Source organism: Hypanus sabinus, chromosome 18 (genome assembly GCF_030144855.1).
Source record: "Hypanus sabinus isolate sHypSab1 chromosome 18, sHypSab1.hap1, whole genome shotgun sequence".
Taxonomy (NCBI): domain Eukaryota; kingdom Metazoa; phylum Chordata; class Chondrichthyes; order Myliobatiformes; family Dasyatidae; genus Hypanus; species Hypanus sabinus.
Window position 1 is genome coordinate 54182898 of NC_082723.1, and position 12947 is coordinate 54195844.

At 44.3% G+C, this 12947-nt stretch overlaps 2 protein-coding genes across 2 annotated transcripts in view; both read left to right on the plus strand.

Moving 5' to 3' along the window:
• LOC132407590 (uncharacterized) overlaps positions 1-4870 on the plus strand; it is a 46384-nt gene extending 41514 nt beyond the window's left edge. The window contains exon 12 of the mRNA XM_059994323.1: positions 738-4870. Coding sequence (XP_059850306.1) covers positions 738-1519 — 782 coding nt within the window. The 3' untranslated portion in view covers positions 1520-4870. The remainder of the gene's footprint in view (positions 1-737) is intronic.
• Positions 4871-5032: 162 nt separating this feature from the next.
• pole3 (polymerase (DNA directed), epsilon 3 (p17 subunit)) overlaps positions 5033-12947 on the plus strand; it is a 28466-nt gene continuing 20551 nt past the window's right edge. Inside the window, exon 1 of the mRNA XM_059994324.1 lies at positions 5033-5122. The gene's annotated coding sequence lies outside the window, so the exon portion shown is untranslated. The remainder of the gene's footprint in view (positions 5123-12947) is intronic.

A 12947-nucleotide genomic window follows, 5' to 3' on the forward strand; every position in this document is an offset into this window, starting at 1 on the left:
TAAATGTTGTGTAAATGTGTCCCTTAACACTTATTTGTCTCTTTTACCCTGTTCACCTTCATCACTATGTTTTTTTCGAATTTATTTTGTTAAATCTTCTCATGATTGTAATATACTTCCACATCCACATCTTTTTTCACAGCAACTCCAGCTCTCAACCGTCCAGGCAGAATTTCAAAATATATATAGAGTAGGTGCTCCCAATCTTTATTATGCCATGGACCAATACCATTAAACAAAGGGTTTGTGGATCCCAGGTTGGGAACACCTGACAGAGAGTAATTCCAACATAAAGCTATTTAAACATTAATCCTATCGCTTCCTCTGAATATATACTAGCAGACTTGCTGAGCATTTTCATTTTCTGTTTTTTAGTTTTCGATATTTTTAAGGGTAGCATTTTTGACTATTGGAATATTCCAGAGGCTTTTCTCCTTGGTTTACTGCATCAATGCCTGAGTTAATCTTTACTTCTTGGATTCTTCAGAACATTCATAGAGAGGGTTAGTTAAAAAACACATATTCCAAAGAGCCTAGACTTACATTTCATAGAAATAGATACTGTATAGTTCTTACCATTATAATTCAGATGATAATCAAAAAATGTTTCATGTGTAAGGAATAATATCTAAAAGAGCAAATTAATGGCTTGGTTCTTTAAGTGGTAAATTTCAGTGATTTTTCACCTGTGCTCCTGCACAGATAATGTTTAACGCTGTTTTATTTTCACCCTGAAGCCGAGGTACAAAATACAAAGTGGACTAAAATGGGAACTTCAACAACGGAACAGGCAGGCTTCAAGGACCAGCATAGCAGTCCTGCTGACAATCAGAAGGAGCAGCAGGATCTCATCACTGCCACTGAAATTACACCTCCAATTGAGGGACAAGAAGGTTCGGAGGACCAGAGGGCCATTTCTATTGACAAGCAGGATCAACAGCAGGATCTCAGCACTGCCACTGAAGTCAGACCTTCATTTGTGGAAAAGGCAGGTTCTGAGGATCAGAGTACCATTCCCTTTGACAAAATGGATCAACAGCAGGATCTCAGCACTGCCACTGAAGTCAGACCTTCATTTGTGGAAAAGGCAGGTTCTGAGGATCAGAGTACCACTCCCATTGACAAAATGGATCAACAGCAGGATCTCAGCATTGCCACTGAAGTGAAACCTCAAATAATGAAACAAATGGGCTCTGAGATCAAGAATAAATTTCTAATTGCCAAAGAGAATGAACTGCAAGATCTCAGCACTGTCACTGATGTAGGACCTCCGACAGTGGAGCAGGGAAACTTTGAGAACCAAAACAGCTTCCCAACTGTTGAAAGAAATGAATTGCAAGAAACTAAATGGGTAGACACAGAGGATCAGAACACAGTAATAACTGATCTCAGTCCTGCCACAGAAATGCAGATTCCAATAATAGATCAAGGGATTAATGACCAGAATGACCTTCCAGTTACAGAAAGAAATGAACAGCATGATTTGGGAGTTGCCACTGAAAGCACAGTTTTGATCTGAGGACAGAGGAATGATGAGAGATCTGAAGATCCTCAGGATGCTGTTATAGTTGCTGAAAGTGTTGATGGCAGCTCCCATTGAAATATTATCTTCACATATCGTAAACATGGATCAGAGGGAGACTGAAATTTAATATTGTCAATAGAAGGAGAATTATCAACACAAGCTGATTCTTTCTTCACTTTCATACTTAAAAATTTACAGAACAGATAGATTTTGTTTTCAAATGAGACACCATGATTTAGGAACATCAACCTTTACAATGAATTGTGCTGATCAAGCTGGAGGGTGTTGATGTGGTTGTTTTACAATCCATTTTCTGCTTCAGGTACTCCAAGCCCAGAGACAATTCAGTCAAACATCGGTCTGCACAGTTGCACTGTAACTGGAATTCAGCACCAGATCAGCACTCCTACTAGATCAGAGGAATAATGTACTGTGAATGACCATGCTTCCTGAAGCAATCAATTTACTGTCCATTACATTACAAACTTTCCCCTCTACTAGCTGTTGGTTTACTGAAATGTGTTCATTTTTATCCCTTCTTTGGCTGTGTTCACTAAATGCAGTAAAATATTATAAAAAGTAATTTTTGTTATTTTAACATTTTCCTTGCTATTTTCTATTTTGCTTTTCTTTCCTCAGTTACTTCTATATTTTAGTGACGTAAGAAATAGAAACAAAATAATTTGGCCCCTTGTGCCTGGGTGGACATTGATTAAGATTTCAGCTGATGTTCAGCTGACTGTGTACAGTCTTTCCTAACATAGTTCTGTGTTCCTTGATTTTCTTAATGTCTTAAAAAATCTTGATCTCTGCTACATTTAGTGACTGTACCTTTTGGGTGGGGAATTCTAAAGATTCCCTACCCCCGAGTCAAATAATTTCTCTTAGTCCTGAATATCCAACTTATTAGAGTCCATGATTAGTTCTAGACACTCTCCAGCCAGCAAACAAAATCACTATGCATCTATTTTGTCAAGCCCCATAGGGCTTTATACTTTCACACTCAGTTATAATCCTAGAGAATGTTGGAGTACTCTCAAAGGGCTAGGGAGACTCTTCCTGCTCCTATTTCTCACATTTATAATAAACCATGAAACGTGGCTGCACTCCCTTTATCTTATCTTGGTGGAGAGAGAGGACCTGCACACAATTTGCAAATGCAATCTGACCTGGCCCCAATGTAACTGCAGCATGACAACTTTAGTATTCAAATTCTCTTGCAATAAAGCCCACCATACCATTTCATTTCCTACTACTTACTTAAATAATTTTAATTTTAAATTTATTTCATGTTAATTTTAAATAATTTGTGTACAAGAACACCAATGAATACCAACACCTTTCAATGTCCCATCAGTTAAAAATATTTAATTGAATTTATTTATTTAACTCATACTTCCATCCCACAACTTGAGGAAGTAAAAATTTTTGTGTTATGACTCCATTGCAATGTGAATTTATAAGTCTAATGACTTGTAGAAAGAGGCTGTCCTGTAGCCTATTCAGATTCAGATTCAGTGTATTGTCATTTAGAAACCACAAATGCAATGCAGTTAAAAAATGAAACAATGTTCCTCCAGAATGATATCACAAAAGCATATGACAGAACAGACTACACTAGAAAATCCACATAACGTTTGGCAATCCCCAATCCAGAGTCCGGAGAGGCTGCTGGTCCTGGTTTTAATACTGCGTCACTGTTTGTCAGACAGAAACAGCAGAAACAGTTTATGGCTAGGGTGACTGGTGTTCCTGATGATCTTCCAGGCCTTCTTTCTGCACCTGCTGTTGTAAATGTCCTCAATGGAGGGAAGTTCACGTTGACAGATGTGCTGGGCTGTCTGTACCACTCTCTGCAGTGCCCAGCGATTAAGGTTATAGTTCCTGTACCAGGTGGTGATACAGCCAGTCAAGATGCTCTTAATGGTGCCTCTGTAGAAGTCTTGAAGATTTGGGGGCTCTTGCCAAACTTCTTCAGTTGCCTGAGGTGGAAGAGATGCTATTGTGCTTTTTTGCCAGATGGCCAGTGTGTACAGTCTTTCTACATTTTGTTAGTACAATGTCTTTCTATATTTTATTTTGCCAGAGAGGATAATATCATACTTTACAAGAATTTATCTCCCCAAAGGGCTCTGTATCCAGTGATAACCCACTAGCACAATCTCAATGATCTGTCTCTATGTTTCAATTCTGCTCTCTGTCCATTAACCAATGTTAAGACCACTATGGTGTGGTACACTCAATGATATGCTCTTCTTTTAAAATAACTTTGTGGCATATTTTCAACAGCTTTTTGAATGTTCAGATACAAAACATCCATTGTTTGGCCCTTATCTTGTTAATCCTAACCTTAAAAAATGGATTTGTCAAATATGATTTCTCTATCATAAATCCTTGTTGAATATGGCCAATCCCATTATTCAGTGTTTAAGTATGAAAATAGATCCCAGCATTTCCCCACGACTGATTTCAGTGGAATTGGTTTATACTTTCCTGTTCCCTTTTATATTTAGTGGGGATATATTCTAAACTTTTTGAGAACCATTCTAGAATCTATGCAATTTTAGAAGGTGACAACAGTACTTCAATGGGCTTTATAGTGAGATGTTTAAAATATGATGCAGGTTGTTGGGTCCCCGGGGTTAATACCTTTCAGTTCCATTAATTATAATTGCTTACTAATACTATGATTTCCTCTTTCACCATAGACCTGTAGTTCTTTGCTTTTTTTAAGGATTGTCTTTTTTCATAAATGCAGGTACAACATATTTATTTATTCCCATTTCCTTAGTCTCCAATAAAATATAATTGTCTCCTGTCTTGGTCTGTAAGGGATCTTTTCCTTTTTAATCTGTCTTACAGGTTATATTTCATCAGGATGAATCACTTTCAGACTAAGGCTACATTGGTTACCACCAATGATCCTCATGAAATGTGCTTGTAATTGCAGGGATTCCTATGGACTGTACCACACTTGGCTTCAGATCCCCATTATTCTAATGTAAAAGAAATTTTCTGATAACATTCTTGAATTTCCATCATTCACCTGAACCATCCCAACCCCATTACCTCTGGAAGAAGCCTTTCATAATTGGCACACATCTGTATTTTCAAACTCTCAGCTGACTAAACTTTGGACCTCCATTCATTTTATCTTCTGTATCTATCAAACCCCTTAACTCATTCAGACACTCCAGTTCCACAGCAACCAACTTTTCAAGGGCATGTAAACCTTAATCATCACAGCTACTTTTTATCCAAATATAACTGCCCACCACTGATGCGTTCAAATGCCCTAATTTCCTCACTAATGCTACTTTACAACTTATTCCTTTATTCGTGGCCTAATACGCCCTTTTCATTACACTCCATCAAGGCGTTCTGTTTGGTTGAAAACCCCAAATAATCGGAAGATGATGAATCCCCTTGTTTCTTTAAAACTCTTCCCGTGAAACTTCGTGGCTCTCGGTATCCGTGAAGCTAGGCAACGAGGCAAGGCGGGAGTCTAACATGTGACCCAGAGACAGCCAATCGCATGGTTTGTTAGCGGGGTTGGAGGTGAAAGAATCGGATGCTGCGCTGGAGTGAGTGGCGAAGGTGAGTGCATGGTGAGGGCGGGTCGGTGCCGTGTTTTCACTGTGGCGAAGAGTGTGTGGTACCACAGCTTAACAGTCGGGTTGGTGCCTGCGGAGATTTTTGGTCGTGTGTGACCGTTCCAGAATTGCTTGTTGCCCGTTCCCCGCCATCGGGGAAGAGAGTGGGTGAGCCGTTCTTCCGTGGGCCCGGTCAAGCCACAGTCACAGACAGAAAAAGGCCTGATCTGCTGGTATCCCCTTTCAGGGCAACTAGAGCGGGGTATAGATACAGACTTGGGACCTAGCTGCTTAAAACTGAAATAGAGGGTAAACTCACTTGGGATTGTAGTGAATGAATCGGAAAGTCTTCGTCGCAGGGCTCTGGGAACTCGGTCGTTGAGTTGCTTCAATTCATGCAAAAGATCTCCGTAAAGTGAGGGGATCAAGGGAAACACAAGAAACTGCTGGAATCGGGGGTAGCAAAGAAAAACATGGAGGATCTCGGCGGGTCAGGCAGCAGCTTTAAATGGAAATGGACAGTCCATTTTGCGGGTCGCGACCCTCTATTTTTCAGTCCAAAATACTATTTGCCTTAAATAACGCAGAAAATGCTGGAAACACTCATTCAGGTAGCATTTGTGGAAAGGAAGCTGGTGTCTTCTAGATCACCTGCTTACATTGGCTTTTTGTTTACAAAGGTTTCTTCCCCCAAACCATTAGACTCTTCCATTCCCAGTCTAGTCTGACACCAACTTAAACACACACACTCAACTGAACACCACTTCACTCCCTTTGCAATTTTGCTCATTTCTTTCTCAATTCCTGCTAAAACATTGTTTACATTTACATCATTTATTATTATATTGTAATTTGCCCTTTATTGTGCCTGTTGTCTTGTTTATTAATTATTGTACTGTTTTGCACACTTTATGTAGTCCCATGTAGGTCTGAAGTCTAATGTAATTTTGTGTTGTTTCACGTAGTTTAGTTTTGTGGTGTTTCATGTAGCACCATGGTCCTGGAGGAACGTTGTTTCATTTTTACTGTGTACTTTACCAGCAGTTATGGTTGAAATGGCAATAAAAGAGACCTGACGATCTAAATCCCATTGAACATCATTACACAGCTCATCATTTTAAAAAAACTCTACTTTTGTGTTTCAACATTTCCCTAATGACAACCCTACCTAGTTGTGTAACATTTACAAATGAAGAAATGAGGTTTGCTCCTGTTAGTTGGATTGTCTATGTAGATCATGAATAACTGGGACACAAACACCATTTCCCTGCAATACCCAACTAGTCGTTACAACCCAATAAAGTTTGCTTTTACATTTTGTTTTCTGTGATGACCAACTCTCAGGAGTATATTGTATCCAATTCCAGGTGCTGTAATATTGTCAATCAGCCTCCCATGCAGGACCTTAAAAAAAGGTCCTAAAAATATCCTAATACACAACATCTAATAATTTCCAATTATCTATTTTAGAAGTCATATCCTTTAAGAACCTCAGATAAATTTTCTATTCATAAATTCATGCCATCTGTTCAGTAATTCTTTTTCAATAGTTTCTGTTATTATGTTCTTTATTTATGGATTCCAGTTTGTTCTCTGCTACCAATGTTAGGCTCAGGAGTCAGAAGAATAATTTTACCTTTTACCATATTATATTCCATCTGTCTTACTACTGCTCTTTCATTCTTACTATCTACTTGAAACCTCTTTGCATCCTTATCAGCACTCACATTCCTGCTTTGTTTTGTGTCATTAGCAAACTTGTTTGAAGCACTTTATTTTGAGACTGTGAAAGACTTGACATCAGGGTATAGCTTTATAGTATAAGTTTTCTTCATGAGCTACATAATATAAAATCCAAGAGTTAATGAGGTCTTGATATGAAATAATTTTCCCTGCATGCAGTTCAGTCTTCATTTATTAGTAGAATATTTTAACTGCAGATTGATTACAGTGCAGATAGATGCTGTTAGATATAAGTAAGTAGAACTATGAAGAAAACCTTAAAAGTTTCTTTCCCTCTTGGATCAACTTGCATTGTAGTTGAAGAAACTAAATGTAAGAATAACTATAAGGATATTTTGATAAAAATTATTTGCACATGGACTTGAAAAAGCATGGAGTTACCTTACAAAGTTTCTGGCTAAGGCAAAAACTAAATCAGCAATGAAGATTAGCTTGAATAGTGAATGATGGGAACAAAGTTTTTTAAATGTTGGTGCATCTCTTTGTGTAAATGCAGAGACAAAGTGGCTGCATCAACTGGCCTTTTTTCCCAGTTTTTTTTATTCCCCTTCATGTTTTTAAGATACCCTATATAATTTTGGGTTAGTCGTATATTTTTGAAGCACATAGGTAGATCCTACAAACAAACATGGAATAAATCACTGATTAGAAATATTAAATGAGAGATAAATATTGGCCAGTGATCTTTCAAACATCCCCTACCTGTTGCATTGATCTTTCTTTGAGATCTAACAGGCAAAGGGAGTATTTGTTTTAAAGTCTAAGAGAAAGCCTTTCTGGTAATGCCATACTTCTATTTTGCAGTAAAGCTGCTAACCTACCCAAAGACATGGTTCAGTAGATTAATAAGGTGCCTGCTGACTGATGATGTAGGCTTGCTTTGGATTTTCAGAGGTAGACACCAAATTAACTGAAACAAGGCAGCAAGGAGTATGTTTTCCATTATGCCTTAACATAAAGAAGTGTGAATAGCAGAAACTCATGGTCTTACATCAAAACAATTTCTTAAATTCCTAAACAAGAAAATTATAGATGCTGGAAATACACCACATTTGGTGGTTTTCCCACTATGGATTCCTCTCTGTGGAACATGCACAATTTATTTGTGTGGGAGCTAGACCTTATGTTATCAGTTAAATTAGGAGAAGACACCAAAATGTAAGTGTGCTGAAACTCAAAAGCTACACATAATGAAACCTGAAGTATGTATGCAAATATTAACAGGACAGATAGGATCTGTGGAGAATGAAATATGTTAACATTGTAGTGATGTGCTACACACAGCGCTGAAATAACGACACGCAGTCGGTAAGTCATTTCGAGACTAGTTTATTCAAACTTCATGGCACTGGCATTTAAATCCCTAGCACCCGCCAGGCGGAAATTATGTCTGTGCATTACCAAAGTCTTTTGGGAGGTCTGCCTCTGCGCCACAGTGCCTGAACCTCGACCGGCTGTGCCAAGTCCACATGGGCTGGTTTGAGTCGGTCCACTGTGAAAACCTCCTCTCTCTCCCCCCCAATGTCCAGAACGTACGTGGACCCGTTGTTGTTGATCACCTTGAATGGCCCCTCATACGGCCGCTGTAGCTGTGCTCTGTGTCTGCCCCTTCATACAAACACAAACTTACAGTTCTGCAGGTCTTTGGGTACATTGGTCGGGGTCCGTTCGTACTGTGAAGTTGGTACGGGGGCCAGGTTGCCGAGCCTTTCACGTAGCCTGCCCAGGACTGCTGCGGGTTCTTCCTCTTGCCCCCTTGGGGCTGGTATGAACTCTCCTGGGACGGCCAGGGGCGCGCCGTACACCAACTCGGCTGACGAGGCGTGCAGATCCTCTTTGGGCGCTGTACGAATTCCAAGCAGGACCCAGGGAAGCTCGTCCACCCAGTTAGGTCCTCTCAGGCGGGCCATGAGAGCTGACTTCAAGTGATGGTGGAAGCGTTCCACCAGTCCGTTCAACTGTGGGTGTTAGGCAGTTGTGTGGTGCAGCTGCGTTCCCAACAAGCTGGCCACAGCCGACCACAGGCTGGAGGTGAACTGGGCGCCTCTGTTGGAGATGATGTAGGCAGGTACCCCGAAACGTGCTACCCAGGTTGCACGTTAAGTGCTCGGGCTTAGGATCCAGCAGATGTGTCGGTGAGCAGGACTGCCTCTGGCCACCTCGTGAACCGGTCTACCATAGTTAGGAGGTACCGTGCTCCTCGGGACACTGGTAAGGGGCCCGCGATATCCACATGAATGTGGTCGAACCTCCAGTGGGTGTGTTCGAACTGCTGTGGCGGGGCTTTAGTGCGCCGCTGCACCTTGGCTGTCTGGCACTGCGCACAAGTTCTGGCCCATTCACTGACCTGCTTGCGAAGTCCGTGCCACGCAAACTTGCTGGAGACCAGCCAAACAGTTGTCCTGATAGATAGGTGCGCCAAACTGTGTATGGAGTCGAAAATTTGCCACCTCCAGGCTGCCGGGACGATAGGGCGAGGTTGGCTGGTGGTCACGTCGCACAGGAGGGTCCTCTCACCTGGGCCTACGAGAAAGTCCTGCAGCTGCAAACCGGAGACTGCGGTCCTGTAGCTGGGCATCTCGTCGTCTGCTTGCTGCGCCTCCGCCAGTGCTGCATAGTCCACCCCCAGGGACAGGGCCTGGACAGCTGGTCTGGAGAGTGCGTCTGCCACGACGTTGTCCTTTCCCGAGACAAGCTGGATGTCCGTCGTGTCCTCGGAGATGTAGGACAGATGTCGCTGCTGGCGAGCCGACCAGAGGTGGGACACCTTCGTGAACACGAAGGTCAACGGTTTGTGGTCCGTGTCGGATGCGTCCACCGTGAGGGCGGTTGGAACATCCATTCTGGGGTGCACCAGCATCACAGCATCTGCCAAGGCTTCCTTGGCTTTAACGAAAGCGACCGTGGCCTCCTGGTCCCAAGTAATGTCCTTGCCTTTACCCGACATTCAGGGTGTACAAAGGGCACATGATACGGGCTGCTGAGGGGAGGAAACGGTGGTAGAAGTTCACCGTACCAATGAACTTCTGCAGGCCTTTGACTGTGTTGGGCCGGGCAAAGTGGCGGATCGCGTCTACCTTGGCGGACAGAGGTGTTGCCCCGCCTTTGGTATTCCTGTGGCCCAGTAAGTCGATGGTATCGAGACCGAACTGGCATTTGGCCGGGTTTATCATGAGGCCGAAATCACTCAGGCGGGAGTAGAGCTGGCGGAGGTGGGACAGATGCTCCTGACGACCATTGCTGGCTCTAAGGATGTCGTCCAAATAGATGAACGCGAAGTCCAGGTCGCATCCCACTGCATCCATTAGCCGCTGGAACGTCTGTGCGTCATTCAGAGGAACTCCAAACAGGCCGAATGGGGTGATGAGTGCTTTTTTGGGGATGTCTTCAGGGTACATCGGGATTTGATGGTATCCCCGGACGAGGTCTACTTTGGAAAAGGTTCTTGCCCCATGCAGGTTTGCTGCAAGGTCCTGTATGTGCGGCAAGGGGTAGCGGTCTGGAGTGGTCGCCTTGTTCAGTCTGCAGTAGTCCCGGCATGGTCTCCAACCCCCAGCTGCTTTGGGCACCATGTGCAGGGGAGAGGCCCATGGGCTGTCGGACCTCCGTACAATCCCCAATTCCTCCATCCTCTTGAACTCCTCCTTCGCCAGGCGGAGCTTTTCTGGGGGGAGCCTTTGTGCGCGGGCATGGAGGGGTGGTCCCTGGGTCGGAATGTGGTGCTGTACCCCATGTCTGGACATGGCTGCCATGAACTGCGGTGCCAGAATCGATGGAAAGTCCACCAGGATTCTGGTGAATTCGTTGTCCGACAGCGTGATGGAGTCCAGGTGTGGGGCCGGCAACTTGGCTTCACCCAGGGAGAATGTCTGGAAAGTCTTGGCATGTACCAGTCTTTTCCCTTGCAAGTCGACCAGCAGGCTGTGAGCTCACAAGAAGTCCGCCCCCAGGAGTGGTTGGGTCACTGCGGCCAGTGTGAAGTCCCACGTGAACCGGCTGGCGCCGAACTGCAACTGCACTGTGCGGGTGCCGTAGGTCCATATCATGCTGCGGTAGGTCCATATCGTGCTGCCGTTTGCAGCCCTCAAGGTGGGTCCTGGCTTCCTGTTGCGGGTGTCGTACCCCGTCGGGGGCAAGACGCTGATCTCCACTCCGGTGTCGACCAAGAAGTGGCGTCCCGACTGTGTGTCCCGAACATACAAGAGGTTGTCCTAGTGGCCAGCCGCCATAGTCATTAGTGGCAGCTGGCCCTGGCCCTTACAGGGCGGGCGACAACGGTGGGCTTTTGTGCCCCACCGCTGGTGGTAGGAACATCATTGTTCACTGGCCTCCTCACTCCTGCCTCTGTGTTGTGTGCGCCCCCCTGCCGGACCTGGTCTGGTCTGCTGTTGGGCGCGTGGCCTGGTAATCTGACGGACGGATGCCATGCTCTCCCTCTTGGCTTTCCACAGCATGTCTGCCCGGGCCGCCACCTTCCGGGAGTTGCTGAAATCTGCCAGCAGCAGATGTATGTCCTCGGGCAGTCGCTCTAGGAACGCTTGCTCGAACGTGAGGCAAGGCTTGTGTCCGTCAGCCAGGGACAGCATCTCGTTCATCAATGCTGACGGCATTCTGTCTTCCAAACCATCCAGGTGAAGCAGGCGGGCACCTGGCTCACGCCATTAGAGGCCAAAGGTCCCAATGAGCAGCGCCTTAAATGCTTCATATTTGCCTTCTTCCGGGGGGGGGGGGGGGGCGACTGTATGAAATCCGCAACCTAGGCGGCTGTCTCCTGGTCAAGGGTGCTTACCAAGTGGTAGTAATGTGTGGCATCAGAGGATATCTGCGGAATCTGGAACTGGGCTTCTACTTGGCTAAACCACATGCGTGGTCGCAGCGTCCAGAAAGTCGGCAGTTTTAGCGAAACTGAGTGAACAGATGAAGAGTCGGTCATCTTTAGTCCAAATCCCGTTTGGACCGTCGGGGTCACCAATGTAGCGATGTGCTACACACAGCGCTGAAATAACGACACACAGTCGGTAAGTCGTTTCGAGACTAGTTTATTCAAACTTCGCGGTGCTGGCATTTAAATCCCTAGCGCCTGCCCTCTCCGGGCGGAAATGACATCAGAGGTGCATTACCAAAGTCTCCCCCCGCACGCTGGCTATTTGTGAGCCAGTTCGCCTGCGCAGAAAGTGGGTCGCCACAACATTTCAGATCAATGTCTCTTCATTAGAACTGGATAAAGTGAGTAAAAATCATCTGCGTCAAAATCTCTGTGGATAAATATGTGCCTTCAGTAACATACTGGATATAACCAAAGCAAAAGCCATGGATGAACCAGGTGATTCATAATCTGCTGAGTGTTAGATCTGTGCAATTCAAAACTGGTGATCCAGAACTATAAAGAAGTTCAGATCCGACCTATGGAAGCCTGTCTTAGAGCAACAAAACAATTCTGTTTGCAGCCAGAGACAGAATCAGGTGCATGTCAGCGTTAGTGGGGTTTGCAGGCCATGATTTCCTGCAAAACAAAGCCTAACATTGTGAATGGCAGTGATGCTTCAGTCCCAAATAAGCTCAACACCTTTTATGCATGCTTTGAAAGGAAGTATAAGACTACATCTTTGAGAATCCCTGTGGTCTCTGTCTTGAAGGCTGACATCGGAACATCTTTCAGGAGAGTGAACCCTCGCAAAGTGTCAGGCCTTGATGGTGTACCCGATAGGGCTCTGAAAACACGCACCAACCAACTGGTGGGAGTGTTCAAGGACATCTTCAATCCCTCACTGCTGCAATTGGAAGTTCCTACCTGCTTTGAAAGGGTGAGGTAGATGGTTGAGTGGTGCCACTGCAACAAGCTTGCATTCAATGTCATTAAGACCAGGGAATTGATTGTGGACTTAAGGGAGGGTAAGCTGAGGGAACATATACCAGTCCAGCATTTCTGAGAGATTTTCATGGGCTGAACATAATTGATGCAGTTACAAAGAAGGCATGACAGTGGCAATATTTCATTAAAGTTTAGGAGAATTGGTATGTCACCAAAGACACTCGCAAATTTCTACAGATGTATTGTGGAGAGCATTCTAACTGATTTCATCACT